The sequence below is a fragment of the Parambassis ranga genome, chromosome 24 (assembly GCF_900634625.1).
Source record: "Parambassis ranga chromosome 24, fParRan2.1, whole genome shotgun sequence".
Classification (NCBI taxonomy): Eukaryota; Metazoa; Chordata; class Actinopteri; family Ambassidae; genus Parambassis; species Parambassis ranga.
Genome location: NC_041043.1, coordinates 9,042,556 through 9,059,800, shown reverse-complemented (window position 1 = coordinate 9,059,800; position 17,245 = coordinate 9,042,556). Strand labels below are relative to the sequence as shown.

At 41.9% G+C, this 17,245-nt stretch overlaps 1 protein-coding gene across 8 annotated transcripts in view; it reads right to left on the bottom strand.

Annotated features, from left to right (window-relative positions):
- Positions 1-698, bottom strand: part of nrxn3b (neurexin 3b) — a 232,691-nt gene extending 231,993 nt beyond the window's left edge. For 4 of the 8 annotated variants that reach the window (XM_028396932.1, XM_028396933.1, XM_028396936.1 and 1 more), the window contains exon 1: positions 27-698. In XM_028396932.1, coding sequence (XP_028252733.1) covers positions 27-698 — 672 coding nt within the window. The remainder of the gene's footprint in view (positions 1-26) is intronic. The other 4 variants (XM_028396930.1, XM_028396931.1, XM_028396935.1 and 1 more) reach the window with 1 other exon arrangement.
- Between the last annotated feature and the right edge of the window lie 16,547 nt (positions 699-17,245).

Genomic DNA, 17,245 nt, shown 5'->3' with positions numbered 1-17,245 from the left:
TTGACACAGAAAGCTCTGGAGCCAGCCCTCTTACCTTCAGTGCAGTATCGACCTACATATCCAGTTTTGGAGCAGTCACAGTAGGTCTCTCCATCTGCCAGTGAGCAGATCCCACCATTCTCACAGGGGTTCTCTGTGCAAAGGCCCATCATCTCCAAGCGTACTTTCTGACTATTGATTAGTGTGGGCAGTTTACTCCCATAACTGAGGTCTGTGATAATTCCTTTGAATGGTGGTAGCTCACGAACAGAGGGCAGGGTGATGGCAGATGTGCGGATGTCACCGGGGAGTCCTCCAAGGAAGAGGTCGCTAACAATCTTCATGAACTGCCGCTGGGGGCGCACCTCTTCTGTCTTGGTCTGGCCATCCAGGGCCAAGCCAGTCCGCAAGTTGTGCCTGTTAATGGTGGCAAAGTGCCAGCGGCTGTCGTTGACCGTTTTATCAGAGGTGATGGTGGTCTCGGCACAGTCGATGCTGACGCGAATCTGCAGCTTGCCCTCGGATACAGTAAGAAGCAGAAAATCACAAAATCCACCATCGTCAAAGTACAGCAGCAGGCCCTCCGATTCCGAAGTCTTGAATTGAAACGTCAGGTCGCTTCTAGAGCTGGCGTCCCAGCGAAGGTAGCGAGCCCACTGACCTTCAGAACCAGTAAACTCCAAGCCTATGCTCAGGCCCAGCATGGTACTTAGCAGCATGAGGAAATGGCCAGGTAGGCTGTTGGGATTCATTGTAGAGAATAACAGGGTGAGCCAGAAGAGGGTAAAAACTGGGGCTAGATCCTCAAAGTGATAACATCTGATTACAGTTTTGTTCCGGGGCTTATCTTCTGAACATTATATTCCACATAGATAATTTTACAGTAAAGAAAGCAGACAATGCAATATCCTTCTTATTATTTTAGAGGCATCTAATGTTGATAATGGAATCTTATCTTGTCAGCCAAGTCTAGGGAGAGATATGCAGAAAAATATCCAGTTTCCACACAAAACGGACAGGTCGAAGTGTTACGATGAAAGCGATCCTTTCTGTGTAGTGTCAGTGATTCAGGGCTGCATCTTGTGATTTTTCTTTCAGGCGACTTCCTGGATTGAAGGACATCACGGTCATCGCTGGTCCAGTTCCGCGCCCCATGTTTAGATCTTCAGCTTCTCTCACACACACCTTCGACAGAACTGTGGGAAAACAAAGAGATAATAAATATGCAGAAATCTGTGCTAACAAATTGTAGACACAAAAGATACAAAGATACTTCTATTGTGCGACAATGAGAAAGCAGCGATTAGGCAAACAACACCTATGAGTTTAGATCACACTGAAAGGATACCGAGAGCACCATTCAATGAAGAATCAACTCACTATGTGGCCATTAAATACCACTAAATAACCACTAACAACACCAATTAAAGGTTTACAATCTTTTTTTTTTTTTTTTTTTTTTTTAATGCAGGGACCCATTTCTAACAATTCTTAAAAAAATCGTTTAGAGCTTTACAACCTTAATTTGAGAGTTAAACTCCCAAATAGTTGTGGCTCAACACAGATACTTGATAATGAAACACACAATTCAGACCACACTGTTGTTGATTCCATGACAAGTGAAAATCCATTGAGGTGAGCCAGAACATGTGTTTAGCATCAAACGTTAGCCTGCTATCTGTAAAGGCCTGCTGGGATCCTGATAAATATGAGTAATTATCCACCGCCGCTCTCGCTCACTCTCATTTGCATATCTTGGGAGATTACAATCATAAACCTCTATTCAGTAAGATGCTAAGATGGTAACACTTCATATTTGAATTCCATCACTATAATTTTTTTTTTTTTTTTTACATTTCTTCACCTGAATACATATTCAAACTGTCTTCGTCATGAAAAACCCAGACCAGGCTGGTGTAGAATAATAACTAGCTCAGTATCCTCTGCATGTACACCTGCATTCACCTGGTTCTGTTTAAATTTGCTCAGCAGAGCTAGAAGTGATTCACATGGCGAAACCTTATATGTGTGTGTACTCTTCCAGCCCTTTGCCCTTGCAATTGTTTTGGCAGTGGGTTGCCCACCAGACAAACGCATTGTCCAATCATGACAGTAGCACAGAACCCATGCAACACAATAGGCCCTTTAACCACCTGCCCTGAATAGTTAATCTTGCTGCAGCAGGCGAGCTATTGAATTCTAGTAACTGATACCTATGCTAATGCACCGTGTGTGTGTGTATATGTCTATCTGTGCAGGTAGTGCGCATGAGTGTGCCTCTTTGACAACACTGGGTTGCCTTGCTGGATGATTGTCTTTGTCTTAAAAGTGGTTCAGTGAGACAGCAGAGAGGTTAAAAGGTTCTGTGTGGTGAAATAACCCTGAACACTGCCATGTCAATCCAACTCACCAACCACAGAGCTGTGTTGTGTGCCGCTGTGTCCCTTGAATAAGCAAAGCCCCGTGTGCCCATGAAACACGAGAGCCCTTAGTCCTGTTATAAAAAACTGGCCCTGGCCTCTATTCAATTAACATGACTTATTGTGTGTATTGCCTAACTGAGGTATCAGGTGTCTTTGCCAGCCATGGATTTGACAGTGAATGCTAACAATGCTAACACGTTCTCTGTCAGGTAACTAATGAAGACGTTTGGACTCCAGTGCTAACAACTTCACTTAGCACACACACACGCACACAATTTAACAGCTATTTTTATATGATTATATATGACTAAGTGAAAGCCTAATTTAATGTCAAAAAAACGCTGCAGCTGCTAGCTAGCCTGTAGGCTAAGCTAAATGAGGCTAATGTGGTGACAAGTCAAATTTCACACAGAATATTGTACTGACACTTTTCCTTCCAGGCACGTTATGAAAGATGTCCCTCAGCTAACAGCACGCCTCATAGCACCCATAGCAGTCTTCACACTGGAGGGCACACAAACAAAGCTGCTTCTGGCTTCTCCGAGAAGTGTTTTAACTAGCATAAGACACAAACATGTTTTCCCTGTTAATTTAAAAAAAAAAAAAAGTAGGTCACGTGTTTTCAAAAACATGTAAAGCGGCACTGACGTCAGAGGTAATGTTAGCTAACTTCTTCTTGAAATACCAAATACTAGAATAAGCACATATTTTCCGGGATATACACATTGAATTATTAAATAGCGCAGGATATGAGATGACCTACACGGGATACCGTCACTGAACTGGCCATAAATGATGCATTGACCCGCGTCCAGCTTCGGAGCAGCAGATTTATTGACATGTTTTGTAATGTAGCCGAGCCCCCATCACGCACAGAAGACCCTTACAACCACCAACCCCACCTCCACCCCCACCACCCGCTATCCTCAGCTGTGCTCCCCTGTCTATCATAAACCTCAAGCCTGGAGGAACCATTTAATCCGACATCAGTCACAGCAGACAGGGGGAGAGTGTGTCCGGACCTGCTTAGTCCACTGTGGGTAAAATAAAGGGGGTCCGGGGACCACTAGGGGACTTTTTTTAAACAGCACCAGGCGGTCAACAAAAATAAAAATGAAAATATATGAAAACTGCAAAATAACTGTAGCTTTAGGCTGAAAACCAACTCGCCTGAAACTTATTTTGGAGATATTTTGGAGAGGATCGGCGCATCTACAGTGAACAAATATCAAAATATGCAGGTTTTGCTTTTAAAAGCACGAAGTGTGATTTAGATTAAAGCATACAGCACAATAAAAGGAGCCAGTATTTATACATAGGCGACAATCGGGCATAAGTTCTTGTACAGATTATGATGCTTTCTCTGCTTAAATTGGATGTTTTAGCTGCTCACATGCATGATCAAACATCCTGCAACAGCAATAGATGTTAGAGAGTTACTATCTGATAAATAAAAAGGATTCAAAATGCTCATAAATCCAACCCGCAGCCCTGCACCGATGTGTCAAAAACAGAAGCGCTCCAGCTTTTCCCTCAGCTTTTCGCACGGTGGCAGTCTGACTGTTGCTCTATAGGGGGGGGCTTTACATGCCTCTGCTTTTTTGAATTACGAAGCAAAAAATGTGAACAGGAGCTTCGGGATGATGTTTTCAAGAAAGCGTCTATAAATGGTTAAAGCAGCTCTGCTTCAGTTTGTGTTTCTGTCGGTGCGGAGCTGTCATCGAGAGACGCGAGTCAGTGACCTGAAACTTTCCATCTCAACGCTCCTTCACTCATTCATCACCACAAACCTATTTGTTACAAATTCAATAAGTCAATGTGGTCTCCCGAGATGTGTCTGCCCGTGTGTGTGTGTGTGTGTCTGTGTGTGTTTCCCCCACCACACAAATCAGCCCCTTCTGAGGTTAAACGGCGGCTTTCAAACTAATCGTCCAACCCTGCGCTTAAATTCTCATCTGAGCCCAAACTCAGCACCAATTCCACATCAAATACACACAAAACCACAAACTTCCCACAAACATGTTCACGCCAAAATGCACGAGGAACAGAGAGGGAGGTTAAAAAAAAGAAAGACACAAGAAGACCAGTTTTAATTCCTACCTTTTTTTTTCTTTCGTGCAGGGAGACGACCCGGACGTCTAAATATATCAAATTATAATAATCCACAGCACAAATCCATCCAAAAACCGTAGTATTTTTTGGGATGCTGCTGCTCGTGATGAGGCGGTTAATATAAGTGTGAGGTGCAGTGGAGGAAAAGGCAGCGATCCTCCTTCCTCCAGCTCAGTGAACGCGCATCTCCCAGCTCGTCTCACTCAGCGCAACTGCTGCTGCTGCTGCTGCTGATGGGCCCCTGGATTTCTCCACACTGACGCTCTGACCCGCCTTCAACACGGGACTCTGCACAGTGGAGGGGTGGAGGGAGGGGGGGGCATTCCATTTTGGAGAGACAAGAGGGGAAATAGCCCCTCAGGACAGATTACCATTAAAGAAAATTATTTATTCCTTGTTTTTAGACCGGCTTTTATTAGCATTTGACTATATTTGTCGTAAATTTCTGCTTGGATGTTTCATGTTTGGATTCTTTTTCACATAAAAATCACATACATGCATTTTTTTTCTTCCTGTTATGCAAATATCTCAGTTTAAACATGGGTAGAAGAGAATGCAAAATAAGCATCTAAGCCTGTATGAGGACTTCAGCACCACGGACAGCTCACCCAGTGAAAGTGTGCATGCTGTCACTGCTGCAAGTGCTGTCCAAGGTGCTGAAAGCACATCTGGTACAAATGAAAGACAACCATGCAGACAGCAAAAAGAAGAACTGGAGATGTCTTTGTATATACAACACTGTTTACATTCTGTATTCTCACACTGAGACTGCTGCCTAATGTTAGCGGGCTGTTGTTTTGGAATATGGTAGAAAGGACAGTAATCCCAGGAGACTGTGGAACCCAGGTGTGACCAACACATCTAATGATCCAGAACCTACACATTCTCACTATATATTATTCACTTGACAACTAATACATTTGCAGTAGTAGTGCAAAATTTCTTCTCTTTTCTTCTCACTGTTCATCATTAGATTAGATTATTTTACACATTTTTTTAAACCTTCTGCTCTTCAAAGTGGTGGAAAAGCACAAGTTAATTAGATGCGTCATGTGAAGATTAAAACTACAAGAACTAATATTATCATATAAGTATTTTATAAAAACACAATTAAATATTAGACAGGATTAAAAACAGCTGCATCAAAGTAAAATCTGCATATCTAACTTCTGCAGGCACTGCCTTAAAAGAGTGCTTAGAGACCTTTCAGTGTGGGTCCAGACTGAGGATCAGTCAGTAAAAGGTCTTGCCTGAGGGGCTTGACCTGATCTTTGGCTCACAGCAAACTAAGAGGGTATAATATATCTAGGCATCAGACCAAGTTTAAACATGATTTACTTGCAACCAACGGAAGGAAGCTAAATCCAGAGATACTCCCGTTCTCTCTCTCTCTCTTTTTGGCAGTGACTCAAATCCTAGCTGTTGCTTTGAGGTGTAGCTCGAGGCAAAGTGACTTTTGACCAAGGGAGGGCTATGGGGAGATGAGCAGAAAAGCATCAATGACCTTCGTTTGTGCTGTGAAGAATAAAAGATTTTGCACAGACCACCAAAAATTCTGTATTTCAGGAGGTAGTACATTAAAAAAAATTATTTACAACTGTGTAAAACCAAATATTGAAATAAAGACATTCTAAACTTAGTCCCTATACAACATAATTAATTTAATTTTTGCTTACAATATTAGACCATGAACCAGTGGTTATAGTAAAGGAATACTTTCTATAACAAGGGCAGAAACTTTGCCTCGCACACTGTGAGCAAAGGTGATTTTCAACTGCGTGAGGAACATTGTTAAATGAGGTCTAATTGAACGCAAATGAAACAATCTCCTGCATCTGCTGTGAAATCGAGACCATTTGTTACTTACTTACTTACTTGAAATTGGGCTGAAGGGCTAAAACAACATCAACACCGCAACGCTGACCTGGATAAAGTGACAAAAGAAGGTGACTGGGTTGGATGGCTCTGAGTCTCTCGCCTATTTGTTTAAATAATAACACAGCCTCATTTTAAAAAAGGTATATATACAATTTGTAATAATTGCAGCCACGGTTACAGCTTCAAAATGCAATCCCTGCTTCCATCCAACTAAATGTATTCAATAACTTCAAATCAATCAACTTACATCTCTTCAAAGTTCATTTTTTTAGCCTGCATCACCTGGCCCATACAGGTTTTTTGACATTAAAGATAATCCAGTGACATATTCAAGAGGTCTTAGGTGCTAATTAAGACCGAGTAGTGATGAGAAGATTAACAGCTCTCTCTTTCTATAATTAACAAAGCAGCAGAGAAAAACAGGCAGCACAGAAGAGGGGTGGTTGAGGACATGAAGCTGCCTCCCTGGAGAACATGTGAGGGAGGGTAAAAGCTCATGGACACACACACGCATGAGCTAGTAAACTTTAGCTCATGAGCTCTAGTTTACCCATCCTTCTTGACAAAAAAGAAAAATGCACGAGCACAGGATGACAAACAAAAAGATTTCTTCCACAAATGAATTACTAAAAATCAAAGACAATGATGCCTCAAGTACCCTCAAGGTTTTCTTCCCTTCTTTCCTGTGTAATACATGAATTATTACCCTTTGATATTGTCTTCAAACTGAATTAAACGCAAGTTGTGGGTTTACTTTAATAATACCCAAGCTTCGTGTTCTGTAATCATGAAATGAATTTCCTGCTGCCACAACAGCTGTTATAATATTAACCATGTATTATGTATACCCTGATGCAAAAACGTATTTAAGTTTCCTGCTGCATGAGGATGGTTTCCTGTCACAAACAGGAGCACACAGAGAGCTTTCTTATGTATACTTTTTCCCATAACACCACTTCTATCTCTTCTTATTTCATAGCAAACATTTTAATGCACACATGCAATTCTAAGGAAAACATAGTCTCTTGGGTTCCAGGGCTTGTACTGAGGAGCACTCTTGCTATATAAGTGGCCTTGTGACTCCACTCTCTGCCCCAATAGTGGGTGGTTTGTAGTTGAGTTTGATCTTTTCCTGACTTCTCCCTGCATGGTACTAACTGCAGTCCAAAGTACGAAGCCTCCACATACCACAGATAAAGATGATGAACCAATTGCCCCTTTGTTTAAACAAGGCTTACACTTAAACCACAAATGGATGACTGTCTGTCACCATTGTCCATAATATGTGTATCCTTTACTGCACTCACACTGCACAGATCCATTAGCTCCTTATTATTGTTCCTGTTGTGCTCTCACTCACTCTGTAGATTCTGCAAAGACGTTTTGCTCAGAATTATTTGTGAGTCATAATAAAAAAAAACTAACAAAAAAGACACGCTGAATAAGAGCGGCAAGGATGCACTACACATAGGTACAAATCACAAGTAATTGCTCATTTTTGTTACTAGCACCTGAGCTACAGCCATCCTCAACAGGCTCATGAGAATCCTGGTATGCCCATGTAGCTAAAATACATGTCTGTATGTACAAGGACCCATTAGCTGAATGTTTACTTCCTGTGCTAAGAGGTCTACAAGGCTTTTGTTAGCATGCATGTTTTTGTCTACCTTCTGACAAAGCCAGACCAGCAGTGCTGCTTTGCAAAGCTAAGCTAAGCTAAGCTGGCAGGCGGCAGATGAACCTTTAATTGCCTAAATGACAGCATTATCAGGTTAATGTGAGTGGAAGTGTGTATCATTCTCACTACTGTAACTCTGAACAATACATTTCAACAAGCCTCCTGCCAGCGGGCGCAAGCGGGTGCCACCTGCTGTGATGCTATCAATAATCCATGAGGGTCCTAATAATGCTGCATCACGGTTTACCACCTCCGCACTGAAGGTCACACGTGTTTTCCCTCCCTCACACAAATGCACAAAAACACACTTGCGCACAATGATGCTGATTGATCCTAATTGTACTGATTTTACCTGAAATCCCTGCTGTCTGGCTGGTCACTAAAGAGGCCGTTAGCGGGTCAAAGTGATTACACTATCAAGGACATCTATTAGAATCCAATTTGGCCAGGTTGGGTCCTCAAACAGGCCTGGCTAACCTCCTTAATGGACATTCATTTATCTCCTGTTGTTTGGGAACTGTTGCGTGCAAAGTCCGCAGCTTTGGTGCTAAGCAGGATTGATGTGATATTTAGATCAATCGGTCCCGCTTATGGGGAAAAATGTGATGGTATACAGATAATAAGAGGGTGATATTTCATAGTAAATGTCAATGTAATGTAACCATCATTGCCCAGGGTTAGGGACAATGCATACACATCAGCCTGTACTCATATATGGACACATCAGTATATACGCGGACTATATACTGTTAGCCAGCTTCTTATAGAGTACGACGCATGAAGACCCTTCTATCCATCACCTTCCTCTCACACTGTTGAGAATCTATTTGAATAATGAGGAGAAGCACCTGTCAGACTGGGTTATCTTGACACATGGACTGTAGTCCTAACACCTACATGCATCTGAGAGGGAGAGAGAGAGAGACAAAGAGACTGAGAGCACACTCACTGCACTGCAGGGTACCTGCATGTTTTTTTAACCACATACCTCGGAGCTGGAATAGACAATCGCCACAGAGAGGTACCGGTGCCGTAATGCTGCATCAATCACCAGCCCCACTGTAAGATATTGCTGCTCTGAAGTGAGATCCATCACTCCTTCAGAACTACAAGTTTAATATATGCCATTTGAAGAATGTGTAACACACACTATGTCCTTTTTGGTGTTTTATTTTAGCACTTTTTACTTCATGGTGACTAGATTTTAACTATTTTGAGGAGTACTATACAGTGTGCAAAACCAACTGCAACCTGACTGATCTGAACAAATAACTGTCTGTACAGTAGTGATATTGTAATAGGCTTTTAGCATCACCGACAAGTTGCTGTAGTCAAACAAACTGCAAATGTTTTGATCTTGCTTTTGTCATAACGCCTGGGCTGTCTGTGGAACTAAACTGTGAAGCACACTTTTGTTCAATTTAGTAGAACTGATGTCAATAAGGATTCACCCCTCACTTGCACACAGTCAGGAAAGGAAGACTTGAGTTAGACCTATGGTAAGGAGCAGTCAGCAACATTAATAAAATCAAAGATAGATCAGATACTGTGGTGTCTGAGAGGTTACAGCAGGACCAAACACACAAGGATGCTAGCTTGTGTTGGTTTTCTCAGCTCCTTCTACAGCACCTGTATCACACCTCTGCAGTTTTACACATCCAGAACCATTTACTGTCGTCTGTCTTCTGTCAGACAGAAGTTGAACAATTTATCAATCAGCATACATTCCCACTAGGCCTGCACAATTAATCGTATTTTCATCGTCATCGTGATGTGAACATGCTTGATAAAGACATCGCAAAAGCTAGTCTGAAATGCCATAAGTTGTGCCCTGCTTTCACACTCAAGCCTACATTTGGCCAATCAGATGCAGACCTGAACACATGGGTCATGCATGCACACCATCTAGCCAATCAGATGACACCCACGGTAGCCAAAGGATACATATTATGTGTCCCAAAACCCATAATAATAAATTATGAATTATGACTTAATAATGGTTGTAGTTAACTAATTTTGCAGTAATTTTACACATTTAATGTATTTCTCTTTTCCCCCTGAGCAATGAGGGAAATGACACTTATTTTTCTAATAGATAAAATAACATTGTGCATATTGCTCATATCGTGCAGGTCTAATCACCTATGCTCATAAAAATTTGCAAAAAACGATGAAACATACAGGATGCAGGATGGTCAAGCTTACTCTCTGAGATCAGGTGAGAAGGGTCCGGATTGTATGTGTTTACAAGCTGGCCTGGGAACGGCTGGGAAGGACGAAGACAGCAGGGCCCAGGTGTTTCTGCTCCACTTGTTTCTACCATGATGCTGATGGACTGCCCAGTTCAAAAAATGAAATGAAAAATGAACAATGAAGCTGAGGTTGTAAATGGAGCAATAGCGACCATATTCTTATCATGTGTGAAGACAAAATAGACAACCTGAAAACAAATATGGGAGTATTACTGTTGAATATAAAGCTGTACTCACTGTACGCACTGATGTAAAGGAAAGCTACACTTGTACAAACATACACAGCTTGGTAATTCCAAAGGTCGCCTGCTCATCGAGTCATGTCAAGGTGAGTCAAAAACAAAATAAAAAAAATAAAAAAATGCAGCATTAAAGTGAAATATTGCTTTAACTGTAGTGTCTGATGCCGCAGATCCCGACAGGCAAAGGTCTTGGCGAGATGCCCCAGCCACCTGGGCACCAGGACACCCTGACACCTGGCAGGGCCAACTGTGTGATACCTAAGTGCTTCAGACTCCGGCCAGATGGTTGCGTGAAGAGAGATCACACATGCAGACAAACGCGTACCTGCAGACACATGCAGTTTGGCATACAGTTGTCTCACACAAATAATTCATGGGAGCCAGATGCACTGTAGATCTGCAGTCTTAAACACATGCATAGAAACAGATACAGCTCAGGTTCCCGGCTAGAGCTGTATTCTTAGGAAGGTGAAAGGCTTGTACACTTGATACTGGAGATTATTTTGCATATTAGTCTTTACATTAGTGTGAAGGTTGAGAATTTATTAGCTTTCACATCAAGTACGGGACGGAGGTGTGTCCTTCCGAAGCCATAAAAGTTTCATGAGCAATAGATTTCTCCTATAGCTCAACAGTCCCAGATGACTTAGTGTAAGATAGAAGGAGATAAGTTATGCAGCTTTCATTACATACATGTGCAGCAACTCTAATTCTATTTCAGGTAATTCAAGTCAGCACTGACTGAGAGTCCAAGGTGGCAACAGAATTACAGACTGAAACTGATCCTACATGCACCCTGTTCTACAGAGCCTTTTAATATCTCTTCCACAAAAGATGAAGACGGGGCCTGTGGTTGCCATTACAACATCAACAATGAAGTCAAAGACCATGTCACATGTACGAGAAATGTCGAATGCAAAGAGGTCAAAAAATGGTGGTTAATCATGTGACTGCTTCCTTATAGGCAAGCTGAGAAGGTTTCACATGGGAACAGAGACAAAAGCCAGGCTCCACATATTGAATATGCAGAATGGCTGAGGGAGAAAAAAGATGAAGACAGACACCAAAAAGATACAATAAGGTTCTCTGCCCCTCACAAACTACTTCTGAGGCAGAGTGGGCGAAACAAAAGCCGACACAAAGGGACAAACAAAGTGATGAAAGCTTGGAGAGTTTGGAAGATGACACATTTCTTTCATTTGCAGAGAGAATGCCTGCTTATCAAAGCAACGTACAATACAATGCTGAAACATAAGTCATTTTTTTCCTCTTTTGTTCTCCTTGAAATTGTACTGAAAATCATATGGCACATAAATCATGTGGACGTTTCTTTATTTTCACAAAGCACGCACCACTGCCATATGCTTTCAAGAAGAAGACTATTTGTTTTTCAAGGGGGATTTTGGAAAAGAGCTTTGATGCTGTCCAGTAGGAAGAAAATAGGAGAACAGACACTCCATTTCACTGATGCAGCCCAAAGCCACTACCATCTTCTTTTAAATCACTCTTGAAGATTTAAAGCATAAGATAGGAAGATATCCCACAGCTCCCAGTCTTGAACAGCAGCGTAGCCACCAGTAACACCAGCACCACCTTTTCTTTCTCTTACACAGATCAATTCATATTTCCTAACCTCCATCTCCAAGGCAATCACTCATGTCTCAGTTGTAATGGAAGGTACAGCAGTCACTTCGACCTAGCGAGAGGGAGCTCCCATTATTCCCTCATTGCACTGACGGATGATTCCTGGACTCGGTAGCAAGAGAGGCAGAGGGAGAAAGAGACAGAATATAAGGGAGAAGGGTAATGTTTGGGCCGCTAATGTTTGCTTTCAGATTTGAAATAAAGCTGCTGCAGGGAGATAGGAGACAGATCAATCAACGTGCTGAGAACAGGGTTAGCATTCTGGGTCTAAGCAGGTGATTTGTCTGTTGGCTGAGATGGAATTGGACATTCATACAAGGAATGGTTATGAATATGGAACCAGGCGGTGACTTTGAAAATGGAACAGTTCAGGATGAAGCGCTTCAGTAAGCCACAGAGACTGCAGGTGAAAACAAGTGATGTAGTCCGCGAGGCAGCCATTTTTCATCGCCTGTGTGTAAATTCCCAGACCAGGGTTTAGGTTCACCTCCTTTGGTATTTTTATGTGCTGTGATCCTTCTTCTTTTTCCGCAACACTGGCTGGTTTCTCGGCATTTAAATGAAGACAGCACAGAGAAAGAAAGGATCTACACAGAATGTGTTTATCTGTTTCTATGTGGACTCTCTCTGAGGACATTACTCAGATGCCAAACTTAGTTTTACTGGTCACTTTAGTCTATTAATTGCACTCATCAACCAGATACAATGCAGTTTTCTCTTGCCTAATGCCCAGACTAAATCTGGGCACAAATGTCTATCTGTTCCACAAATGTAAACTATAATTGTCTACAAATCATGGGCACTCACTAGAGTGTGTTCCAATCCCCTCTCAGATATACATGTAAATATTGACAGTGTATAACTATGGACTATTATTAGAGACCACAGAGAAACCGTTTTATTATGTACCAGGCTGTCAACATTTCTGTTTTCGGTGTGAAGTGGCCCATTTTAACATAAAGGCCTATCGGGATTGACTCGCTTTTGGGGACATCCCCTAGAGGCTGTGGGGTGAACTGCAATTTTTAACACTTCTGTATGGGCTTTATTTCTTGCCTCAGGTTGCTGCTTGATATAAAACCATCATTTACATGTGCTCACATAACAGTCTGAATCAATCAATCAATTCTATGTACAGAATTTAAATTTTAACTGCAAAGATTTGGTACTTTCCCTTTTTAAATAAGTTTTTTTTTTTTTTTTTTTTTTTTTACAGATGGTTTAGTGTCTGGATGGATCACAACATATTTACAAATGAAGTATTGAGACTCTTTTCAGCATCCGACAGCTCCACAAATGCAAGCTTCATCGAGAGTACAAGCTGTGGGAAACGTACATCTGGACTTAACTACACTCAGTGCAGTTTATTTTACAAATGCAAATAAATAGTTAAAATAAGCTATATCTGGGTGGGTATTCTGCTGGAGAGAAGAATAGCCAGGTCACAAAGTGATATTCATCAATGCACACTGCATGGTGGAACATCAGGTTGTTATAAGTGCATTATTGCAAGTAGTTCAACTTGCTTTGTATTTGCAATTATGCATAGATCTGTTTTTTAAACATGATGTAACACACCTGACCATTTTGAGAATAATCTCTTTCCATACTAATGACTCACATGATGCCAGGGGGGTCAACAACTCACCCGTGACCTCGACGACTTTTAATGAGCCCACGGGAGGTTGACAAGCCGAGACTCCCCCCAGGCCGTAAAAACTGAAGAGGCCTTGGATGAGAGGAGGAAAAACTCAAGCAAATCCAGTCGCCTTCATTTTATCTCACACACAAAGACACTTTTCAATGCATTTTTGCATGTAATAGGGACATTACCATCCACTATGCTGGAGGGTGTAATCACTCCACAAAGAAATTGCTTCTGGGCCAGATAATAATTACAAAGACCACTTACTCTTACACTTACTGTATGGTTTGTAGGAACAAATCTGAACTTCTTCTTTAAAGACATTGAATGTAAGAGAGACTACTTACATTTTTAGCATGTGATGTAAAACATGTGTGAGCACATGTGCAGAAAATGTGCACCAAACACCAAGTTTGTAACTACTGTATTAGTAAATGTCAAAAGCACAAGCATGGTTTAGTATAAAACAGAGCCAGTCTGTTGTTGAATCACATGGATCCAGCCCTAAATCAAGCCTTGCCCTATGAATCAGCTGTGCCCTTGTGATTCATTTCAGCTGATTTGGATCTGAAATGTCCTTCCCTCCCACTTACGCTATCTGATTGGCTTCCTGATGTAGCTTCCTCCCATCTCCTTCTATTTGTATAATGAAGAGACTATTGATTACTTATCCAGACAGATGGACAGACAGATGGACACAAAAATAGTGACAAAGAGAAAAAATAAACATAAAAACAACAAGCAGCAGAGAGGGGTCAGACACACAGACCAACAACAGACAGGCTGACAGGCTGTGAGTCAGCAAGTCTGTTAGAGTGGTCGCATCAAGATAAGACAATGATGGGCAAATCAGCTTTATGAGTCACGCTATATTTTCAGAAAATAAAAGTTGGGCATGCATAAGACTTTGTTTGGTCAGTATTATTATATAATCACTGACCATTTCCCAAAACAGAACATTTTGTCTAAACCACACCATTGTAATCCTCATTAATACACCGGGACAGTAGCATATGTTTGCATATGTGGTGGATGGATGGATGGATCCTTAACTGAACTTATTAAAATGGTGATCACAGGAAGAATTACATGTTTCCATTCAGGCAAAGTTTGCTCAAATATAAAGAACTTTTGGTACAGATCTCAAAGTTTCAGATATGAAGTGTCAGGATAAATTTGAGGAAAGAAAGTAGACAGAATATTCCAAAATGTGAACATAAAACAAGGGGACGCCTTGGGTTTCAATCCTTCACTCAGATATACACACTACACCGTAGCATCAATGAAAAAATGGACCAAGCTAGCTCCCTATATTACCAGACAATGTGGACTAAGAGGAGCTAGCTATCTTAAGATACATAAGGGGAAACTAAAAGGGCGACCATGTGCTAAGGTGTTCAATATATTACAACTATGATTTTCTTTTTTTCCTCAAATAATTAACAGGTTGACTTAACTATTAATTCATGGAAATGCATGGCAAGATTACTCAGATTTCAAAAAAGAATATTTTCATTACATTCATTTGATGTTTTCCGCTTTGCCCTCCGAGTTACTTCTATCAGACGAGTCCCCCGCACCTACCTCCCCGCTTCCACACTCTCCTTCCTCTGTAGTCAAACCCTTCTAAGACAGGGCTGTAAGGGAGCTGATCTCCTTTGATTCATTGGACTGGGAGGAGACAGACAGAGAGGGAACGAGAGAGAGAGAGAGAGAGAGAGAACCTGAGGATTCACTCAGCAACAAACCCGGTCCTTCTCTCATCCTGGCGCCGGAGCACACTTGTTTCCCTCAGAACTTCTGCATTCTTCCCAGGGCCAAAGAGAGATATGGGTGGTGTGGCGAGGAAGAGGGAGGGTATGAGAGAGGTGTAACAAGAGGCAAGAGCAGGTTCTGCATGCAAAGAATTGGTTGAGAAAGAGAAGGACACACGGAGGGGGGAATGGGGAGAAAGGGAAAGGGGTAGAGTGTGTAGTAGCTGAATGTGTTTATTTTAATAGAATTAAACCTGAGTCACATGTGCTCTGTGGCAACATTGAATACATGTAGATGTAGACAGTGGAAAAATAGTTGCAATCATTCAGCTGTTATTAATTCTAATTACAAGCCAGTGACCCCTCCTACTATATATAATATACTTAAGCACCTTTTGTTTTTAGCTGTGTGCAGAGAGAGGAAGAGTCAAGAAGCGGGAGGAAGAGATAGCTGAAGACTTCTGCTTCTTAGCTACAGCTTCTAATTGATTTGGTTGCTTTTAATCCCTCTGGGATTGAGTTAGGGAGAGAGTGCAGCATGATTGAGGCATTTGAATTCCTTCGATGAGACGCGGCAGCAGCATGGAGATCATTTAAATTGAAAGTGGATCAGTCAGCCCTCTTGTTTACTCGGAGGATTTGGCTCCCGCTGACAGCCAGGACTCTCAGTCTGTTAGGACAGATCATCACAGAGGCCATCGACTCCGATCTGTTTGTTTACGCACACTCAGAGACTCTGTGACGATGCTGTGTCACTTGTGGTTTTATGCGGCTTGCACTTTGACGATAATTCCGAGTGGTCGTTGCTGAAAATATCTATCAAATGTCCATTTTCACACTCATGTTCCTCTTTACCACATGCAATTCCCTCTAACCCCTCCTTTTCCACACGGCTTTAGATGAGTAGAGAAGCTAACTTTGCTGGCAGCGGAGGAGAATATCCATGCCAGAAGTGACTATGGGTCTCTTGACATTATGAGGTTAAGCACAAAAGAAACACATATTGAGGCTTAGCTCTGGACTAATATTGGAATGTGACCATGAAAGACATTTCTAATCTGCTCAGCCAAAATCACATTAACTCTTCTAATGTATTTTCTCCACACTAACTGAGCCGGGTCTGGGAACATTTTTAATGGGAAACTTTCCTCTTTACACTGGTGAAGGAGAGGGGGTAAAAGTACAAGAACTGCTTCTTCTGTAACTAATCTATCCAGATTTTGGAAGCGGGTTGAACTTTTCTCTCTCTCTCTCTCTCTCTCTCTAAACTAGAGCATGTATAGATGACTGGAAACAAAGCTGTGCAGATTTCCGCCTAATAAACACAGCACAGATCTATCAGAGTCACTTTCAGCGGCACATCAGGGGCAAAGAAAAACCACCAGTCCATTCTAAACATGAAACAGCTCTCCAGGCAGGAATGTAAAAAATGGCACCATCCTGAAATGTGAAGCCAAGCAGGACGCCACTAGAAGACAGATGATTGGCTGTCAGGATCTCTCTAAGACTTGCTGATCATCACACGGAGCACGCAGACTCTCCCCCTCGGTCCCCCGGGGGGGATTGTGAGAACTCAGTCTACAAAGCGAAGGAAGGAGAGAGAAGCGAGAGTGAAGAGGAGGTCATTAGGAGCTGCTT